The sequence below is a fragment of the Kryptolebias marmoratus genome, linkage group LG10, assembly GCF_001649575.2.
Source record: "Kryptolebias marmoratus isolate JLee-2015 linkage group LG10, ASM164957v2, whole genome shotgun sequence".
In the NCBI taxonomy this organism is placed as follows: domain Eukaryota; kingdom Metazoa; phylum Chordata; class Actinopteri; order Cyprinodontiformes; family Rivulidae; genus Kryptolebias; species Kryptolebias marmoratus.
Window position 1 is genome coordinate 5,954,823 of NC_051439.1, and position 22,662 is coordinate 5,977,484.

At 42.0% G+C, this 22,662-nt stretch overlaps 1 protein-coding gene and 1 long non-coding RNA gene across 5 annotated transcripts in view; both read left to right on the top strand.

Annotated features, from left to right (window-relative positions):
- trim9 (tripartite motif containing 9) overlaps positions 1 to 19,921 on the top strand; it is a 56,407-nt gene extending 36,486 nt beyond the window's left edge. For 2 of the 4 annotated variants that reach the window (XM_037977877.1, XM_017415250.2), the window contains exons 5-11: positions 6,219 to 6,372; positions 6,900 to 7,045; positions 8,691 to 8,829; positions 12,284 to 12,322; positions 13,980 to 14,283; positions 14,741 to 14,903; positions 15,252 to 19,921. In XM_037977877.1, coding sequence (XP_037833805.1) covers positions 6,219 to 6,372; positions 6,900 to 7,045; positions 8,691 to 8,829; positions 12,284 to 12,322; positions 13,980 to 14,283; positions 14,741 to 14,903; positions 15,252 to 15,329 — 1,023 coding nt within the window. In that variant the 3' untranslated portion in view covers positions 15,330 to 19,921. The remainder of the gene's footprint in view (positions 1 to 6,218; positions 6,373 to 6,899; positions 7,046 to 8,690; positions 8,830 to 12,283; positions 12,323 to 13,979; positions 14,284 to 14,740; positions 14,904 to 15,251) is intronic. The other 2 variants (XM_037977878.1, XM_017415257.2) reach the window with 1 other exon arrangement.
- On the top strand, positions 2,659 to 4,275 carry LOC119617412. Its single transcript, XR_005233657.1, has 2 exons — positions 2,659 to 3,822; positions 3,989 to 4,275. It is a non-coding gene; the product is annotated as an uncharacterized LOC119617412 (long non-coding RNA).
- Positions 19,922 to 22,662: the final 2,741 nt, after the last annotated feature.

Below are 22,662 nucleotides of genomic sequence, written 5' to 3' on the forward strand. Positions count from 1 at the left end.
TCAAAATCCGGATAAGACAATACAGGTGGATGTGAAAGGACATCAATAAGCTGCTCGAGGGTGGTCTTGTGAGTATCGCTCCACTGAATGGGTGTTTTTGATGACAGTTGTACTCCTTTACACCTTTTCTCTTTCCTCTGTGTAGTATCTGGGAACTCTTTAACTTGTAGTAGCTCATACAGTGGCTTGGCAATCCTGGAGAAGTCTTGAATATATGTTCGATAATAACTCAAGAACCCCAGTAACTGCCGTACCTCTCCCACTGTGGTAGGTTTTTTTTCCTTGAGAGCTACTACAGCCTGTATGTCTTGTGGGTCCACCCTCACGCCCTCAGCTGAGACCAACCTCCCTAGATATCTGACCTCTTTCTTGAACAGCTCGCATTTTGTAGGCCGCAGTTTAACACCATGGTGTTGCAGAGCTCTCAGAACACGATGTACTGCATCCACATGTTCACTGAAAGATTTAGAATAACACAGAATATCATCAAGATAAGGGATACAGTATTCGTCACGCAGTGTGGTGAGCATCTCCTCCATGCTGCGTTGGAATGCAGCAGGAGCATTGCAGAGGCCAAACGGTATCCGCACCCATTCGTACAGGCCCCAAGGGGATATGAAAGCTGTCATGTGGCGGGATCCTTCAGCCATGTAGCCTTGGTGGTATGCCTTTCCCTGGTCGAGAATGCTAAACCAGCTCTGACCCCCGAGGGTGTCCAAGAGGTCCTGGATGCGAGGCAGTGGGTGTCGATCAGGTACTGTTTTCTGGTTCAACAACCTGTAATCAATACACAGCCTGAGTGTTCCATCTCGTTTTCTGACACAGACTACTGGTGCTGAAAAGGGCGACCTTGACCTAACAATCCAGCCTTTGGCAAGAAGATCTTGAATGTACTGCTTAACTTCTTGGTAGAGTGGTTTGGGGATGGAAGTGTAGGACTTTTGGACAGGAACCTCATCTTTGAGATTGATGACCATTTGGAGGCTGGGTATGTCACCAATATCACCATCATTTTGAGCAAAAGCCCCTGATTCCTCCAACAGCATCTTTTTCACCTCTTCTTGTTGCTCATCTGTTAGGTGGCTGACATCCACAGGTGGATGCCACAGTGGTGCGGAAGGTGGCGCCTGATTTTGGTTGTTTCCCAGCAAGGGACTAACAGCGTTTACATAGGTGAAATTCTCACCACTTTTAGGACAATCTGTCTCTATGACTTTAACAATGGGTTCAATGCTGCCTAAGACGGTTCGCCCTGGCAAGGTCACATCCTGATTGGAGTGATTTGCGATGGGTACTTTGATGAATGGTCTGTCTGATTTGTGAGTCGCCACTAATCCTGCCCCAATACTCAAGCTCCCTAACCTCACGCTTTCAAGGACGGGCTCAAAAAGCACATATGGCTCTGAGGAGTTAATGTCTGCTGGAACTCGGCATGTAATGTAAGCTACATGGCCTGCTGCGATGATGACTTTCTTAAAGCCGATTTTCACTGTAGCATGTTCTTCGTTTGGAACCTTCTGAGTCTGAATGAAATTGACAATGGCCTCTACACTGCCATTATCAATCTCCATTGAACCAGCAAGGAGGGTAGACAGAGTGTACATAAGCTTAGGTTGACTCTCATTGTTTTTAATGAGCACCTGGATGACATTAAAACCAATTATCGGCCTATCTAACACCAGACGACTAATTAAAAACGGCACCTGAATGGATAAGTCTGGATCATTATTACCTTGCAGGTTCACCACCACTTCCATCCACCCATCATATGGAATGTCATCACCAGTGACCGCAGAAACATGGAGAGGGTCATCCAATAGTTCGCTGAGTGGTCGAACTTCTTCACCAGGTAAGTACTTTTCCTTCCAGGCACGATCGAGTAGGCTCACATTAGCTCCTGTGTCCAGTAAGGCGGTGGTAGCATAGCCAGCTATACTACACTTTAATAGAGATTTGTGGCCAATGAGTGGGGCTGTCAACTTGCATGGCCGTGCCACGTTGTTGGTCTTAATGATACGGCTTTCCTTGGATTTATGTTGTGTTGAGGTGGTGTTTTGGTTGCGTTGGGACATTTGTTCAGAACCGGTCAGGGGTTGTCCCTCTGCCTTGACCGGGTCCCGTTTCCCGGCTGCTTTGATCTCTTCAAACAACCAACAGCTCGATGGCCTTCCTCTCCACAAATGAAGCAGTGGCTGCAATCTGGATTAGCCAGTGTGACACATTTGGGACAACCATATGGCTTTTGTGCTTTTCTCAAGGGTCTGGGTTGGTCAGATTGACGGTGATGAGTGGGGGGAGCATGCTGTTCCACTTGTTGGGTCTGTGTCACTAACAGTTTCAAGGTTTCCATCGCCTGGGTCAGGGCCTCAACTTGTGTACTCAGCCTCTGTATTGTATCGTCGCTATTGCTCACAGTTGTGCTAACTTGGGCTTCAACTGGTAATCTCTGGCTAGGATCAGCCTGAGCGCTGTAAGCTTGAGTTACTTTGCGTGTAATGGTGCGGCCCAACCTGCGCTTTCTCTCACTTTCCTCGGTTGTAGTCTTGATTACTTGTCGCAGCAGAGCCTCATCAGATATGGTAGACTGGGAAAGGAGTGGCTTGAGCTCCTGCCTAAAATACTCATATTTCTCCCCAAAACCCTGACATATTGTGTTTAAGAATATGCATTGTATTGTAGATGCATCGTATTTGACAGCAGAGGCTATATGTTTAACAGTGAACATTATTCTTTGTTTGAGCCCAACCATTCTATATAAGAATTGCTGTGGTGTTTCGTTTTCATGTTGTTTAGCACACATTAGGTCTTGAAAAAGTTCTGTTCCGCTCTTTTCACCAAGATGGGACTGGAGGAAGCTTTTTAGCTCTGTGACGGTGAGGTCATCTTTATTCGTCAACATATCTCTGAAGTTGCCAGGTTTGATTGCACGGAGTACCCCTCTTATGACTTCACCCTCAGTATGTCTTTCTTTGAGTCCTTCGTCAATTTGTTTGCATATACTGTTATATGTGATGTCAGAGGTAGTGTCACTTACTTGGCCTCCATGTATCCTGAACTCTTTTCACTGGAGATAGGCAAGATCTTGTAGAGAGACCAATCTCTCTGGCGTGTGGCGTGGAGGAAGATTAACAGGACTCTGATGATGTGGCAGGCTACTAGGCTGGGTCGTGTTAGTCCCTAAAGGGTCTCCAACCTGCTGGCGATCTAGTAGGTCAGTTCCCACAGATGTGGCCATTAAGCTTGGTGTTATGGCTGCCGTGACAGTACATTCTTGTATTTTCTTTCCCAGTTCTTCATACATCAGTTGTAGATGTTCCATATTTGGCATGGTCATGTGGGTGTGTGAGCTGGGATTATGTGATTCTGTAGTGAAATGTGGTGATGGGATGTGTACCGTAGAGGTAGATGTTTGCAAATCCTTATCTGAAATGATAGGCATTTCAACTGAATCACAGTTTTCCATCACACTCAAAACAACATCATTCAATGACAACAAATGGCCCAAGCCCTCATCCTCAGACTTGGCCAATTCCTCAGATTGCATAAATGTAAGGATATAATCTATGCAGCTTTCTTCATCAGCTGAACTCAGCTTGTCTGCCCCAGGCTGCTCTGTTCCCAATGTTCTTGCAACCTCGTAGGCTTGAGAACCAGACAGCTGGAACAGATTCTTTTTGATGCCCCAGATCAGTTCCTTGCGTGCTACTGACATGGTGTGCGCTGACGTGCTGCCCTGGATGCCACTTTGGCTCCCTTGAAGATCAAGACTTACTTCCTCTGGTCTCCTTTCCTGGACACCAAATGGCCAGCCCCTTAGCTGCAGTCACGTCACCTTGCTTCTGTGGTCACACACTGGATGGCAGCTCCCTACAACAGCAAGTAGTTGTCCTGGTCCCGGTGTTCATGTATCACTGGATCAGCAGCCGGTACGTCTAAAGCAGTGGCGCCGATCCCGGACGAGCCCCCATGAATCTGTTGCAGGTCCCAGGTGAAGGGACAGGCAGGCAGATACAAATAACCTGTTTTAACAGGAAACACGAGTGAGTCACAGGAGACGGTGTTGTCTTGCTGGTAGCTCTCCTCTGAATGGAGGGGCTTTTTCTACACAGAAATATTGCACCGTCAAGCCCGTAATGTCCCACTTCTGCCATCTAGCAGCGAACTTTGCTACTGCGTGCCATTGCTCCAAAAATGTGAAAACAGAGTCAAATCCTAAACTAAAATAACAATTAAACCAAATAAATGTGACCACACTTAGTGGGGGGTCACAATCGCGTTCTTGCAAATGAAACAGCGTTTGGTTAACTTGGTAACTCGTCACTAAACATACAAGAAATTGTTGAAAATTTGGAGAAAAAAAAAAAAACTCAACAACTTTCCAACCCAAATGTGATTTTGTATGTCGGAACGTTCTTATTGACTTTTATTCCATATTTTAAAATCTTGGGTAAAAGGCAAATATAATATTGACTAAACCGATGTAAAAGTTAGGATGGAGGCAGTTTGACAGCTGCTCCAAAACAGTCAACTTCTTGTTACAATCCAAAAATCCCCCCGAAAGAGTCGGGACATTGTATAAAATGTGAATAAAAACAGAATACAATGATTTGCAAATCTCATAAACCTATATTTTATTCACAATGGAACACAGTAAACATATCAAATGCTGAAACGAAGAAACTGTACCATTGTTTGGGAAAGAGGTCATTTTGAATTCGATGGCAGCAACACATCTCTTTAGAGTTGTTCCAGGTCCATGTTTCCTCTGTGAAGCCTCTCCTCTTCTGTAAACATCCAGGAACTGAGGAGAGCAGCTGCTGGAGGTTTTAGAGGGAATGTTGTCCCATTCTGCTCTGATGGAGGATTTAGATGTTGAGCAGTCCTGAGTCTTTGCTGTATAGGACTAGACGTTGTTCTAAAACCTGTCAACCTGTACTTTTCTGCATCGATGGTGCCTTTCCAGATGTGTAAGCTGCCCATACCAGAGACACTAATGCACCCCCATACCATCAGAGAGGCCGACCTTTTAACTGTGTGCTGATAACAGGCTGGATGGTCCCTCTTCTCTTTAAAATGGAAGACTTTTCATTAGACCACAAAACAGAAAATGATCTGTGGAAGTGACTTGAGTCCATTCAGTGATGTCCAGAACAGAATCAGACTGTCAGGATAATGGTTGAAGGATTTGGACCCAAAATGCAGACACACAAGGAGCCCCAAAGAAAAATTATTTTCTAAAAGGAAACAAAAACAAAATGCTGACGAGGCAGACAGAAGGGCACACAAGGGAATCCGGACAGCACATGTGAACGACAATGAGCCAGTGGGGAAGTGAAGAAGATGAACAGGTTTTAAAAGCAGAGGGGAATGGGTAAGTGGACCTAGGTGACAGGTGCAGATGGGTGTGGCGGGCAAACAAGCACCGATCTGAGGAAACGTGTATGATGACAGGGAACACAGAGGGCACAGGGAGCAAAACTACATAACTTAATATTAAACCAAACAGTGTTAAGAAATAAAACAGAATTACAGAAACACGAAACAATAATCCCAATACAAAAGAAACTCAAATCCTGACACAGGCCTGTTTTTAAAGCAGTGGCCCCTGGGAGCCTGAAGATCACGACCATCCAGTACTGACTTTCAGTTTTGTCCTTTGAGCTCAGAGATTTCTCCAGATTCTTCACAGACTGGTGAACCTCTGCCCATCTTTACTTCTGGCAGATTCAGCCTCTCTAAAAATACTCTTTTTTTACCCAGTCCTCTTACTGACCTGTTGCCAATTAATCTAATTAGCTGCAAAATGCTCCTCCAGCTGTTTTTTATTTGTACCACTTACTTTTACAACCTTTTTGCCTCCACATCCCAATTTTTTCGGGATGTGTCGCTGCAACCAAGTTCAAAACTACCACCCTTTTTTTTTACCAAAAAATTGTATTTCTTAGTTTCAACATTTGACATTATTACAAGGCTCCACTGTGAATAAAATCTGGGTTTATGAGATTTGCAAATCAATACATTCTATTTTTATGTACATTTTACACAACGTCCCAACTTTTTTGGTGAATTTGGGTTTTATTTTGAAAGGTAAAACTCTTCAGTTCTGTTCACATGTTTGTCGCTCAGTCCGAGGAGCTGATAAGACAGTGACATGTGGACAGAACCCTCTGTAGGAACAAGTTTCATCAGCTGATTCATTCAACCTGTGCTCGTCTCAGATCTCTGATGCTTTGATCCGGAGGGTCCACATGACAGAGAGTCAGTGGGGGAAGGGAACCCTCACCCCGAGGATGACCAGCGACTTTGACCTGACCCTGGACAGCGGGCCCCTCCTGCAAACCATCCACCAGCTGGACTTTGTACAGATGAAAGGTAAGACGCAGAGCCAGGGAGGCTCTTTTTACAACTCAAATATGCAGTTTTATTCTCCAATAAGAGGTCATCTGTGCTCTGCTCCCTACGAGCCTTTTCTGTCTTCAGATTGTTCTAAAAATATGAACATTAAACCCTTTCTTCGTTCTGGTATTTATGTGATTTATATCTTTCCTGGGCACTGATGTTCTACCCTGTAAGCCAGTGTCCTTCTTTATCTGTGACAGAGATCCCTCGAGTCTGGAGTTAAAGAAAGCTCATTCCTGAATGTGACCCGTTTAGCTTTTAGAACCCTCCCAAAAATGAAGGCGTGTGCAGCTGTTTTACACCGTCTGACATATTTGATGTGCTGACACATTCTGGACATTAGTCAAAACAGCAGAAAAGTCGGGTGTGTTTGTAATACAAAGTTGAATAACGCAAATCCTGTCTTTGTGCACCGCAGAGTTAAATCAGGTTTGGAGCGTGTGTGTATGTGTGTGTTTTCATATCTCTGTAATCTGGCCTGCTTTTTTTCCCCTCCTCAGTCCCAGCTGCTCCCATGCTCCAACTAGAGGAATGCTGCACACAGAACAACAGCGCCACGTTGTCATGGAAACAGCCGCCGCTCTCCACCATCGCTGTCGAGGGATACATTTTAGAGCTGGATGACGGAAACGGCGGTCCGTTCAGGGTAAGGTTTCCCTCTGCAGGTGCTCTTTTTGTCCCAGGTGGGATCTTACACTCTTTAACAGGTTCCACACTACTTTTCCTAGAAATGGCAACAAAAAAGTGTTTTTTTGAAAAAAAAGGAACGGTAAGAGTCATAACTCACCTTTACGGGACAGTCCTTCCATGTTTTGGAACAAAGACTTATTCACTTGGTGCCAAAAGGAACACCAGCTTGTTGAAAGCAACGTTTCGTGGCTGAAATCCCCCCGAGTCAAGTGCGAGGGCCAATCCCCTTCGTCCCAAACCCGAGGGTCAGGTGACTCAGCGTAGCAGGGCGTTTAATGGCAGCCATGAGGAGGGCAGGCCTGGAACGCAGCTGTCAGCTGGAACCACCCTGCAAGAGTGGTGATCTGGGATCAAAGTTGTGTCCATTCTCCACGCTGAGATCCACCATGTAATCCATCCCCGTAATCCCCCACCCCCAGTTATCTATACAGTCCGGGCTCTGCTTTGTTACAACAGCAACTCAAACCTCCCGAGTGATTCTTTCAGCTGAGGATATCCATGTCTGTTAACATCTGAGATGCTGCCCCCCCAGCCAAGTGTTTAAAATCAGCTTTTATTGGTGCTCATCGAGAAGTCGTTTATTTAGCTGTGAGTCCTTTTTTTTTCTGCAACACCAGTTAAAAAAAGGCTGGGACATTGCGTATAATATAAATTACGGCAGAATGCATTGATTTGCATATCTCATAAACCCTTATTTTATTCGCAACGGAACGTAGTAAATCTCCAGCAGTCACTGTGCAAGAAGCGGGGACACCCTAGATAGGTCTCCAGTCCATCACAGGGACACAGAGACAAACAACCATTCACGCTCTAAAGACAATTTATAAATAACAGATTAGAGTTAGATTACAATTTAAATTCCATAAATTGCAAACTGTGTTTTCACATATTTGTATTCTGTGTAAAATAATTTAGAGCAGGTTTGACAAGGAAAAAGGATTTTAAATTTTGAATGCCGAGCAAATCTAAAATGGTCGGATTGTCAAAAAAAAAAAAAAAAACATCTGCAAGATGGCCCCTTACCTACCTGACGAATCTGAAGCTGGGAATAAGAAGCTAACTTCAGATTATCCTATGGTGCAGCCCAGTTTTCCTGCAATCACGGGTCGGATTACTTCACTGTTTTAGTAAAATGTTGTTTTTACTCCATGTTTATTAATCACAACTTTCCTCCAACACTGACATTTCAAGTACATTTTTTGTATTTTCAAACAAAAACCAAATTACCACTGGTTTATTGTTTTTCATACTGGTTCCTGATGGGAAAAAAAAGAAAAAAATAATCCAATTACCAAAATATTCAGGAACCAAAAACTATGTAGTCACCCAAAAAGCTGATGGAAGTCTTTTCATCCTCCTCTACTCTCTGACTCACTGAGACTTACCATCGCAGCGTCATCCTAAGCTCGGTGTCCTGTGTATTTATACTCCACTGTAGGCTGCTGCAACCCACGCCTCGATCGACAAACTTCCAGTTTCTTAGCATCACCACGTCCCCAGTGGGACACGCCTTTCAGATGCCTGACGGGACTCCTTCCGTTTCATAGTTGCGCACTTGCTGTTGTGTCAGATTAACCAGGAAGTGCTGGGTGTCCTTGCAGGAGGTGTACGTGGGGCCGGAGACCATCTGCACGGTGGACGGGCTCCACTTCAACAGCACTTACAAGTCCAGAGTGAAGGCCTTCAACGCTAGCGGAGTGGGCCAGTACAGCAAGACGCTGATCATGCAGACCTCTGAGGGTACGCTGAGCACCACCTCCTTCTCTTCTTCCCTCTCAGTGGATCTTTAAGTAAAGATAATGTTACTCTTTAAGCTGTCAGGTGGTTAAAATGCTCAGTTTAATAAGGTGTTCGCTTTTGGTCAGAAGGTTCCATTCTCTCATCCTGGACATGAACATCCTATTGGTTTGGGGCTTTTTATTGATATATTTAAACTACTGAATGATTATAAAAACACACAACTTTAATGGTTTTTAAATTTATTGTGGATTTTCTTCGACACAAAGTCAAATTATCCATAAAGGCTCAGACATGTCCATACATCCCCCTCTAATATTTGCTTAGATGTCTCTCAGCAAGGCTTTTTGTCTCCATCAACAAGTTCCTGGGACAATTCTGTCTGCACGCTTCTTGGTAGAATTGATTCGTAGTAGCTGGTTCCCTGCACGGACCCGACTTTTTCAAATTTTTCATTCAGGCGAGGTTGGAGCTTTGGGAAGGCCATTTCAGAAATGTAGCACCTTAGCAGCTTTATCCAATCAGAAACCAGTTCTGCTGTGAGTTTGGGATGATTGTCCTGTTGGAACGTCCAACTGGGTCCAAGTTTGAACTGTCCAGCTGCTGAGTCAACATGAAGTTGAAGAATTTGGAGGTCGTCCTCCTTCATTATTCTGAATATTTTGTCTAATGCACCAGAACCACAGCATGATGCCACCACCGCCATGCTGGACAGTTGGTACACTGTTCGTCAGTCTGAAAGGCTCATCTTGACACCTCCAAATATCCTTCAGATCAGTCTTTGTCTCATCTGACCATCAAACCTGTCTCCAGGAGACATTTGGTTTGTTCATGTGAGCAGCTGCAGGTTTCAGTCAAACTTCTCAGTCCATGGTGATAAAACTGTCCTCACTGTGGACAGGGACACCGGTCTTCCAGCAGTTCCAGTTCATGGCGAGCTTGACCCTTGGAGGTTCCTGGGTCTGAACCAGTTTCTTCTGCTTCTCAGATCTTCAGTGAGTCCCTGGACTTTCCAGTCGTTTGAATATAGGTCAATCCAGTCAGTGCTGTTAAACAAATCAGTTTTATGCTGGAGAAGGAAGTTAACAGGGCATGGCCTTGTCAAATTAAAAGCCCTTCTAGAAGATTTAGCACCACTTATAAGCGTGTATGTATAATTTGACCCTGTGTGGATCAAAGGAAGTTCACACCAAATATAAACTTGTTTTTAAAAACCATTAAAGTTGTATGTTGTTTGATCATTTCACCCTGGATAAAGAACTGTTCAAATTGTACAAAATAAACATTAAAAGTTTTTATGACACTCATGAGTGGATGAAAGCCTCTGACTGAAACTGCATGCGCTGTCAGGTGGTTAATAATTAATTGCAGTTCGTTTTATTTTACTCTGAAATCAAAATAAATCTAATGTACATTTTTATTTTGAAATCGAATCAAATTTCCCCTCTCCAATGAAAATGTTCTCGATGCAAATAAAAAAAAAAAAGCTTGATACAAAAGTATCGTTACTGACCAAGCTTTCCATTTAAAGAGAGTTGCAATTAATTTCAATAAACTGAGGTTAATTATTCTGGCATCCATATAGTGCCTTCCATGGCAGAGTAAACTAAGATCATAATAATGAGAAATTGTCAGGATTTATTCATTTTGATCAAAACAACAAAACGCTTAATCTCATGCATATCGCAGGATCTCAGTGCATGTGTTGAGGATGACTCTCAGCTACTACCACATCAGATTTGAGCTCAATATCTATAAAACTGACTGAGTTATAGACATTTTTGTTTTGGCTAATGCGGATTAGCTGTGGCGGCCATCTGGAATTGGACTGACACAAATCGGTTGTAGATGTACATCCAATAATTAGCTTCAGACAGTTTCATTAAAATCCATCCAGTGGTTCATGAGGTATTTGGTAGCTGACACACAGACACACACACACACACACAGCATTTTAACCTGCTCTTTTATGCTTACTAAATCATTATTCATTGCTGTGATTACAGACCAGTCTTGGCTTTTTTTTCATTTATTTAATTACTTCATTTTACTGTCAATAAATTCTAAATTAATCCAGAAAATTGAAATATTATTATATATATTAATTATTATTGCTACCGAACTGTTTCCAACACAGTGTTCTCTGGATGATTAGGATTCTCAGGGAGATTTCAGACTTAATAAATCCTCACTAGAAGCTGAAGGACTTCTCTGAAATGTGATGAAGAAGCTGAAACTGAGTTGGTAAAGTTTAGAGCAGACGCACAAATGATCCCAACACAAGTTAAAATAAGCAGAACCGCAGCTGTGGCCGAGAAGAAACGGACAAACAGTAGCCAAAAACTAAAATTAGCAGGACAGTGGGAAAAAAATGTGAACAGGCAGAACAGTAGCTAAAGGCTACAATGAGGAAAAACAGAAGCTATAAGATACAATTAACTAAACAGGAGCTAAAATGTAAAATTTGTAAAAGAGTAGCTTAAAGCTAAAGTTACCAAACAGAGAGTAAAAGATAAATTTAGCATTACAGTAGCTAAAATCTAAAATCCTAAAATAAGTAGCTAAAAGATAAGATAGGCAAAGCTACAGTTAGCAAAATAGTTGCTATAAAAAGTAGCAAACTAGTAGCTAAAATCTAAAATTTCCTAAACTTTTGCTAAAAGGTAAAATCAGCAAAAGTGTACCTAATAGCTAAAATTACCAAACCATAGCTTAAAGCCAAAACTACAGAAAGCTAAGCTTAATTCTAAAATTAGCTTAACTGTAACTTAAAGTTAAAACAAGCAAAACAATAGCTAAAATCTAAAATCAGCAAAACAGTAGCTAAATGCTAAAAAATTCAAAACCATAGCTTGAAGCTGAAATCACAGAAACCCGAGCTAAAAGCAGCAAAACTGTAGCTAAAGGCTAAAATTGGGAAACTGCTACCTCAGCATTCACCTGTTCCTTATTTCACAAGAAACAATAACCCAAATCTTCTTCCTGATTTTGTGCAGGTTTCAGCCGAGCGGCAGCAGGAGCTGACTTGTGTTCTGAGTGTGTTTCAGCCTTTGAGTCAGTGGCGTCCAGCGGCAGCTTCTTTGTCTGTAATCCCGTAAATGCTGCTGTGCGTAGTTCAGGAAAGCTCGTCATCCAGGAGAGCAGCTGAAGGACTCCGACATGTTTCGCCTGTTTTATTTCCTCTGCGTAACGGGCGACGAGCACACCTCTCTTGGCCTGAACAGACCCTCTCTCTCTTTGTTGTTGTTGTTGTTGTTTACTCCAAGTCTTTGGTGCTTTGTTTCTAGCAGATCTTTAGTTTCATTTTGGGGAAAGCCTTTTGGCCTCTGAGGTAAACCAGCTTCCTTGACCAAATCTGCTCTCTCCCACCCCCACCCCCCCGACCCCTCTACACCGCCCGCACTGCTTCGCTCCACTCTCTTCCCCTGCTTTCCTTCNTCTTCATTTCACATTTCAGCTGGAGTCCCTCCATGTGATATTCAGTCTATAGGCACAGGTATGGATGGCTCTCCCTCCTGAATCTCCCCCAGGCCATCGCTTGTTTCATCAGTGAGGTCGTCCCACTCAACCCGGCAGGGGGGCAGTTTGCTGCTCTGTGGGCTCCACGTATTAAACATTTAATACGCGCCTCCATTACCTGGCTTTGGGTTTATTTCTGCTGGGAAATTAAAGCAGGCAATAAAAGGCGCGCTGCACGTGGGACAGCAGTAAAAGCCGTGGACGAGCACATCCAGTGGAGCCCATAAAAACAACAAAAGCCCACCTGTTTATCGGTCATGTTTTCTCTGTGCAGACCGTGAAAAGATACGCGATAGATTTACGAAACACTAACATGTGCTGTCTTTTTTCTGAAACTGAGTCAAGCGGGTTCGCAAATCTAGCATTTGAGCGTTTCATCTGGACAAAAACGAAACAGTTCACCAGAACAAGACTAATTTTATTATTACCTGACTCATAAATCTTTAGACCTCCATTACCAAACCATCACAGTTCCTGTCATTTCAGTCTGGTTTCTGTCTACAACAGTGATTAAATTAAAATAAATATGGATTGTTTCAGCCATTTTTAGCACAACAAAAGCTTTGAATGTACAAACTTGAGGTTAGCCATATGTGAAGACCTAGCATTCCTTTAAGGAACCATCTTTAATGCTGGAGTTTTAAAGTAAAATCGTCTTATAATGAAAAATGATGAAGTTTAGGTCAAACCTTAAAAATAATGTTATGCTTTATATCTTGTGATATTGCCTGACTCCCAGCTACTACCACGTCAAACCTTAGCTCAACATCTGTAAATATCACTGAATTATAGCCATGTTCTGTGTCGCTAAGGGTGATTAGTTGTGGCAGCCATCTTGAATTGGGTTGACTTCACAAGTTAATCAGTTGTAGATGTACATTCGGTGATTACTCCCTGAAAGTTTCATCAAAATCCATCCAGTGGTTCATGAGATATTTTACTAACAGACAAACAGCATTGACACTAATAGTTAAAAGCATAATTTTAAGCACAGATCCTGTGCAATCACTTGCTCCTTGGAATATGTGTCGTGGATTAGCTTCGGCTGCTACCGCACCACATTTTAGCTCGGTATTTGTAAAACCGATGGAGCTATAGCCATTTTTGTGTTTCCTAAGATTAGTTTTCTGTGGCGGTCATCTTGAATCAAGTGGACTTCAAAAGGCAACCAGCTGTAGATGTATATCCAGTGATTACTTTCTGTGAGTTTCATTAAAATCCGTGCAGCGGTTCATGAGATATATTGCGAACAGACATACGAAGACCTGTAATAATTAAACAAGCTCTACATGCATCTTGAATTTATCGTCGAATTGTCCACCTGATTGTCCCAGATGTGCTGTCCATTTGATGCCAGTTAAGATTTGCCGACTGTCTGACTCAGTTTTCTTTTTCTAATAATTAAGTTTAATAATAATAAGTTAAATATTTTATTGTAAGTTATTATAAGGAGTATTAACTATGAGGTATTAGTAACGATGAATCTTCCTTTCATCCGTTTCGTTATCGTTCTGTTACAGTAACTTCTCCTCATCCAGAATCATGTCATGTGTGTCAAAGTCATCGTCACCCCCTCCTCTCCCCCCTCCCCCGGCAGTCAGTGACATCATTAACACCGGGCTCCTCTTCCTCAGTGGCCTGGTTCACCTTCGACCCGGCGTCCGCTCACCCAGACATCGTCTTCTCCAACGACAACCTGACGGTGTCGTGCAGCAGCTATGACGACCGGGTGGTGATGGGCAGCGCGGCCTTTTCCCGCGGCGTCCATTACTGGGAGATGACAGTGGACCGCTACGACAACCACCCGGACCCGGCCTTCGGCGTCGCTCGGGGCGACGTCCTGAAGGACGTCATGCTGGGGAAGGACGACAAGGCCTGGGCCATGTACGTGGACAACAACCGCTCCTGGTTCATGCACAACAACTCACACACCAACAGGTAGGAAAGTTGGTGGGGCTGGTGTTTGGTTACTTTTGAAGGGGTCTTTTATTCAGTTCAGAGAAGCTGACACAAAACTGTAACAGGAAGCACAGAAACTCTTCATCCTGTCAGTTCGGGGTGTGTTTTTGGAGTTAAAGGCGAGCAGTTATACCACCAGATGTACTTTAATAAAACTCTCTGAAAGGAATCATTAGTTGTACATCTACAACTGATTACCTTTTGGACAAATCAAGATGGCTCCCACAGCTAGCTGACCCTAGCCAACACAAAAGTGGCTATAACGATCCTCAAAACACTGCATCATTCACAACACATACTATAGTTGGCTATAAATCCACCATCTTTAAATATTAGATGAACTTAGTTTAAAAATCTGGCCTGAAAGGCGAAGGGCGATGCTCATTCCTTCAAGGAATGCTGGGACTTTCATTGTTTTTTCTGTGCTACTGTGCAGGACGGATGGTGGCATCACTAAGGGATCCACAATAGGGGTCTTGCTTGACTTCTCGCGAGGGCTTCTCATCTTCCTCATCAACGACGAGCAGCAGGGCCCGGTTGCCTTCGAGAGCCTGGAGGGAACGTATTACCCCGCAATCAGCCTCAACCGGAACGTCCAGGTACATAAAGCACATCGCTGCTGCTCGGAGGGTTTATTCCAGATCAATGTTTCTTTTTTTTTTTTTTTTGTGAATTGAGACACCTCATGTGGTTGTTAGGCAGACCATGTTATATCTAACTTCAGCTTTAAGCCTTGATTGTGGAGGCTTTAAGGTCTAAAAAGCAGGGGATTGTTTTTCAGCTGTTTTATTTGTCTTTGTGATGTTGCCGGGTGAAGGAAAGTACATAAGAAAAATGCTCCAGTCGCTGAGGAAGAAGGTCCACAGCCCCACCTGCAGGCAAAATGACGCAAACACCCTTTTCGCCATCTTTTGCTAACTCTGTTTGGTAAATGTGCTCCTCTTCAGGTCACGCTTCACACTGGTCTACCCATCCCTGATTTTTACACCCCCGGGGAGGCAGATCCGACTAGCTCCGTGTGCTAAAAGACTCTCCTTGGCGCGCACGACGAGGAAGACCTCTCCAGGATTCCCCCCCTGCCCTTGCCCTCCTCCTGTCCCTCAGAACCAATGAGCCCACAGCGCTCTGTGGGCGGCCGACCGTTCAGCCCTGAGCCATATATATATATTTTTTTTTCTTTCCTTGCATAAACTTTGGACATGTGACCACCACGTGCAGGACAGTGTCCACACATATGGTGCTTTGCCACCCGTGTATTTGGATGTGAAGCTGATGGATTTCAAATGCTATCAAATTGATGATCAAAACAGAAAATCAGAGGAATATTTTGACATTTTGGCGAATATGCTCACCTGCATTTGGGTCGGGGCTTCCAGTAAACGAGAAGTCATTGTTTTTATTGAAGCTCTAGCCGCATATTCAGACTGTGAAAGGAAAGGTTTCCCAAAATGTCAAATTCTTTCTAACAAAGGAATGAGTTTGCATTTTTTTTTTCTTTTTGTAAATGGGTTTGTTAGAAGTCTTTGTTTTACTCTTCCCACACAATTCTGCATATTTTATCCTTCATGCGTGTCCCTCTTATTTTCCAGACTCTCATCACGACACATTTAAAACCCCTAAGCGGAGAACGAGAGTCAGCTTCTGTTGCTGCTTGCGTGAAAGTGTATGTGTGTGTGTGTGTGTGTGTGTGTGTGCGTAGAGGGGGTGAGCTGACACTGCTCCGCATCTACAGTCAACCAGGACCAGAGCTATAGCCCCACCTTCAGCCATGTTGTTGCCAGCTCCTCATCTGTGTATACAAAAAGCTTTTTTTTTTTTTTTTTGTGGCTTAGCTCCAGTGAAACTTCTATCAATTTTATTTTATTTTTTTCAGAATTACAGCATTGGGGTCTGAATTGCTGCTGGAAGTCAGGCCTTTCTTCAGCCTTTATTTGCAGTGCACCTGGAGATAGGGAGGTGTTGTGGTTGTACTATACGTATCATGTAGAAGTGAGATAAAAAAAAGGGTTAAAGACTGTGAAGATGCTTTTTTTTTTCTTTAAAAGGTGCTAAAGCAGCTTGCGTAGTTTTGTTTTGTTTTTTTTTTCATCATTATTTTTACTGTGATTGAATACTGGTAGTTTTGTAATATTGTTATTGAAATATTCTATGACGAAGAGGTGTATTGTAAAATAAGTTATTGATGTTAAAGAGTTTTTCAGTGAGAATCTATCATTTTACCAATGTATAGCTATAACAGAAGATGAAACGTTCTTGCTTTAAAAATTTAGTTTGGAGATTGTTCTTGGGGTAAAGAGGCTTTTTCGTTGTTTTCTATAAAAGTAACGGGCGATTAGACGGGACGCTGGATTGTTTGGTTGGCTTCATATTTCTCATCAAAGGTTTTTCTTAGCTGGCCATGATTAAGGGATACAAAAATGCTACAGTAGCATACAAACAGGACAAAAACAATGCTTACACGAGTACTACTAACCACGATTTGTGGAGCTTTGCAGTGATAGTTTGAGTCTGAGTATTTATAGATTGTATGAGTGAAGAAAAAAGTGCTTCATAAATACACTAACATTTGCTAACTGTCACAAAATGTGTCACGCTTTGCGCAAAGTTTAGAAGTGAGAAATAAATGGTCCATTAGCATCCTGGCATACATGCTACCTATTACCAAACATCTCAATATTTACACAAAGCATAAAAGTGAGAAACAGGTGTTCCATAACCATATTCATAATGGCTAACTAGAACCAGTTTTTTACTTTTTACGCAAAGCATAAGAGCGAGAAAAAGGTGCTTCTTTTGCATGCTAACATTTACTAACTAGCAATAAACTTTGCATTATTTCCACAAAGCATAAAACTGGGAAATAAGTGCTCTATTAGCATGATCACATTTGCTAACTAGTACTAGTGTTCTCACGCTTCATACAAAGCATAAGTGTGAAACATAAGTGCTCATTTAGCATGCTAGCATTTACTAACTAGCACTAAATGTTGCACTCTTTCCAGAAAACATAAAACTGAGAAATAAGTGCTTCATTAGCATCCTAACATTTGCTATCTAGCACCAATATTCTCACTCTTTACACAAAGCATGAGAGTGACAAACAGGTGTTCCATAAGCATTCTAATATTTGCTAAATGGTACCAAACCTCTCAATCTTTACATAAAGCATAAAACTGGAAAAAGTGCTCTATTAGCATGCTCACACTTGTTATCTAGCACTGGTCTTCTCACTCTTCACACAAAGCATAAGTGAGAAAAAAGTGCTCCATTGCCATGCTAAGTTTTGCAAAATACCACGCCTTGCTTTTTTTTTACAAGCACAGGACTGATAAAATAAGTGCTCCATTAGCATGTTAACATTTGCTATCGTGCACCAAACCTCTCACTTTTTACACAAAGCATAAAACTGAAAAATTAGTTCTCTATTAGCATGCTCACACATGCTAACTAGTGCTAATCTTCTCGGCCTTTACACAGAGCATGGGTGAGAAATAAATGTTCCATTACCATGCAAAATGTTGTTAAATATCACAGCACCTTGCCCTCTTTGCACAAAGTATAAGAGTGAGAAATAAGTGCTGATTTAGCATGCTAGCATTTACCGACTAGCACAAAACTTTGCACACTTTCTAGTGCAAGACTTAGCCCTCTTCACTCAAAGCATAATACATCTTCTAATGACATGGTCAGTTTGCTAACTAGCACCAATCCCCTTACAACAAAAAAGTGGGAAATAAATATTCCATTAGCATGCTAGCATTTGCTAATTAGCACCAAACACAAACAATTAGCTGTATGCTACACTCTGAGTGACTGTTTTCACATCTAAATATGAACTTTGTTGCAGTTAAATTCTCAAAAGAGTCCAGTATTGTAGATAATTCTTAGCAATAGTCGACAACTTATCCTTTTGTGGCATTGTTTCTTGTATTATCTTAAAGCCTATTGCCAAGTGTTCCTATTATTTTTCCACTCAAAGTCAGAAATGTGAAAATACCTCATTTTTTTTCAGGTTGTTGCTGAAAATAACATGTCTGTGCACTCTTAAAGGTACAGTAAGTGATCTCTGTATGGGCAGAAATGCAACAAAATATTTACTTCTGTTTTCATTCGTGTGAAAGAAAAAATGAGGATCACAGTGAGGGTGGAAATACCTCCATGTGTTGCACAATAATAGTCAGCTTCACTGCAAATCACGACCTTAATTTAACAACAAAGTTACATTAGCACCTTCTGAAGAAGGATTTATTGGAGGACTGTCGAGTTAGTCTGAACAAGCTGCACCAACTGCCGACTGAGTGAAACAAACCAGCCCTGAAGGTGGTGATGTCTGCAAGTGGGTTGCATCTGTGGGGACAAGCTGAAGTCAAAATGTTGTTTGGTTAGCTTGAAGGAGATGTTGCCCTTTTCAGATCTGTGAAAGGTCTCCGTAGCCCTGAGATGTAAGGTACATATCTAGCATACACGTAAGGTGCTATCCTGTGTTTGAGCTTCATGGGTGTGCCTTTTCCCATTTGTAGAGCCCAGAACATTTGTGAAACTTTGCTACAAACTATATCTATTCCTCCAGCAGAGTCAACTGTAACATCTGTGATGCCTAACTTCACCTGCTGCTACACACTTTTTCTATCATAAAAGGGCAAATTTTAACACAAATCAAGTTTGCTTTGGGTCTGCTTTGAAAATGTTTGAATTATCAGTCAGGGTTTATATATATTCCTTTTTCCCTTCTATTGGAGTGATTGTAAAACACATCTCCCTACTAAACAGGCTGCACACAGTGATAATGATCATTTCCAGTGTTGTGCTGTATGTGCATGAATACTGGCAGGCAGCAAGTTTGAGCTTTGCAACGTTTAACCGGTCTGCCAGAACCGCAGTACAATGCTGAGCTATAACACTATGTTGGTTTGTTTAACAGTGTGTTATTGGGTCTGCTTTTCACATGCAGACACAAATTATTACTCGGTTTCCAGACAATATGTTTTTTAAGTAAATGAATTTAGTGCATTGCACCTTTGTTAGTTTCCAGAATCAAATAAACATTGTTGAATTATCGCTACCTGTTATCATCTTTGCCTAAAATTGACCTGAATGTGTGCTTCTGAACTGAACAAAAGAAAATGCTGACATTAAGCTTGATTGTAGTTTCTAAACCAGCCAAATACACTTTAACTCTATTAAAACAAACCAGGCGAGTGAGGTCATTACACATTACACTTTTCCCAATTATTGAAAAGTGACACCCAGTCGCCGGCCGACACTGGGTGATATATCTCCAAATGTACATACAATGTGTGTGAGCGCACTTAAGCGCCTGTGTGTGTGTGTGAATTATCATACCAATAGCTCCAAAGTGATTATTTTTGCCCCGTTTGAGGTGAAATGTTGTTATTTTATTTTTATTCACAGTGACCCTGAGACATCTCTGCAGAGACTTTTATGAATCGAAGAAAATAACTTGTTCTTAGTATGTTTTCCACATATTGATTACCATGATTGTCATAATTTTACATCTATTATCACCATATTACTCCTAATATGATTATTTGAAGTATTTAATTAGCCTCTGTACTTCCTGTATGTGTGAATATTCAATAAATAGATGTCAACAAGATGCTATGTTGTCTGGAATATTTATTTGCAGCCCCGTTTTTTGATTAAAAAAAAAAGTGCAATTATTCAACTTTTAAGCAATGTTCCTAATGGAAAATAATAGATCTGAATCAGATTTTAATGTCATTGTACAGAGTGTGACCAAAACAAAAACATAAATAAAGCATTCAAAAACAGCAACTGAGTTTAAAGTTACAAAAGGTGTTTATTAAATTGTAATGATTATACTGTTGGGATAAATATAACCAACTAATAAATAAATTACAGTAATAGTGATTACTGCGACTGCTGGAGAATAGTTGACAAATTTTCCGTTGCAGTGTCACTTAATTCTAAATGTTTGCAACCAAGTGGCCGTGTTTGAAACGACCAGTTTTTGAAAATTATAACCTTTTTTTGCACGTATGGCTTAATTCTAGGCCACACATTATTTTGTTGTCCACATCTCCCCCACATTACAATGTAATCTGTACTGGAGTACACCTCAGAACTGAAGTAGGCAGATTTGGCTAATCCATCCATTTTCTTTACCTGCTTCTCCTTTCCAGGTCGCAGGGAGCTGGTTCTTATCTCCAGCCAGCACTGCACAAGAGGCACTATGGACAGGTCTCCAGTCCATCACAGGGACACATAGAGACAAACGAGACAAACAACCATTCACACTCTCACCTAGGGACAATTTTACGGTTGCCAATTAACCTAACATGCATGTTTTTGGTCTGTGGGAGGAAACCGGAGTACCCAGAGTAAACCCATGTGCGTACAGGGAGAACATGTAAACTCCACCTAGAAAGACCCCCAAGCCAGGAAGCGATCCTGCAACCTTCTTGCTGGGAAGCTTCATCTCTAACCACTGCATCGCCCAGTTTTTTAATAATGATGATCCGTCATCAGCATGGTTTTCGGACCTGGACATTTGCCTCGGATCTCTTCTGTCAAGGGAGAGCTCCATGCTGGAGTCGGAATACATACATTCCCATCGAGTTCTCCATGAAGGCTCTTAGTGTCCTGTTGATGTTGCACAGCTTCAAGCACTCCAGTATCCATGTGTGGGGCATCGAGTCGTAGGCTTTCCTGTAGTCAATCCAGGCGGCTCACAGGTTTGTGTGTCTGGTCTTACAGTCTCGAGTTACAGTTCTGTCGACAAGTAGCTGGTGCTTGGCTTCCATGGTGTTGGTGCCAACTCCTTTCTGTACCTCGCTCATGTATTGACCCATGTGTCTATTCATCTTAGCTGCTATGATGCCTGACAGGAGCTTCCATGTTGTACAGAGGCAGGTGATTGGTCAGTAGTTGCCCCTTTCTGGAGTTCTTTCATGATCAATACTGTCCGGTCTTGGGTCAGCAACTCAAGGTGGGTCTCTTCTATCAGTAGCTGGTTCATTTTTGCTGCTAGGCTTTCATAGAGAGCAGCTTAGTTAGCCAGTAGGTGTGGATCATGTCAGGTCCTGCTGGAGTCCAGCGTTTCATTCCTGAGACTCTGTCTTTTAATGTAAGAGATTGCTGTGGTCAGATCTTGGATCCTGCAGCCACGAGGCTTTAATATACAATGCCTCCTTCTCCCATATGCTTCCCCCAGTATTGCTCAGTCTCAGCTCTGGGTGGATCTACTCTCATTTTATTCCCCTGCCACTGAGAGTTCAGTCTGGATGGTGCGGGGGAGAATACCCTGTTTATTCTCCTGGCTTCTGCTTCTTGAGTGTACCTCCTCAGGCAGGTTGCCAGAGCTGTAAAGGCCTTTACAAGCACTGGTTTATTGCTCAACTCCACTGTTTTTGGTTAAGGTTTAGGAAAATAAAAGTAGGTTTAAAAAAAATACTGTTAAAACAGCATCTCTTTACAAATAAACACGTTTAAATGCTGTTTAGACTCTTGAGGGACCTCTTGTGAGGAAACTTTTATTACCTCTCCCACACATCTGTGTAACTCTGTTAAAATAAGTGCTACTTCTTATTTTAGCATCTTCTCTGTCTTGTAGTTATCACCTGCTGCCAAAGGCGAAGGCAGCACAATAATGTTTCTTGCGTGTGTGTGTTCGTTTGTTTGTACCATAAGAAAAATATCTCATGAATCACTAAACAAATTTTAGCAATAATTGTGTTGACATCTATAGCTGATTAACTCTGGGGAACAACCCAATTTAAGATGGCTGCCACGTCTAATCAAAATTAAGAAACACAAAAATGGCTATAACATTCATTTTTACAGATATTAGGCTAGAATTGGTGTAGTAGTAGCTGAGACTGATCCATAACATGTACTCTAAGCACAAACTGATCTGACTTTAAAACTTTGTCATTAAATAATGGAGATCTTATGAACCACTGGGCAGATTGTAATGAAACTTTGAGGAAATAAGCACTGGATGTACATCTACAACTAATTCACTTTTGGACCCAATTTAAGATGGCTGCCACAGCCAACGGACCTTGCAAAATACAAAGATAGCTTTATTTCAGTCAATTTTATAGATATTGCGCTCAAATTTGGTGTGATAGTAGCTGAGAGTAATTCAAAACCCACACTTCAAGTGCTACTCATCGCACAAAACTCCTTCAGAGGTCCAAGCTTTAGCAGGTGAGAGGGGAGAGAGGCAAACAGAAAACCACCGTTGAAGAAAACTCAGAATAAATCTCCACTGGAGTTTGTACAGATTGTTTACAGACTCGAGTCAAGATTTAATCAGAGTTTACTTGTTTGCCACTCTCCAATAAAGCCTAGGGGTGACTATTTAAGCAACTG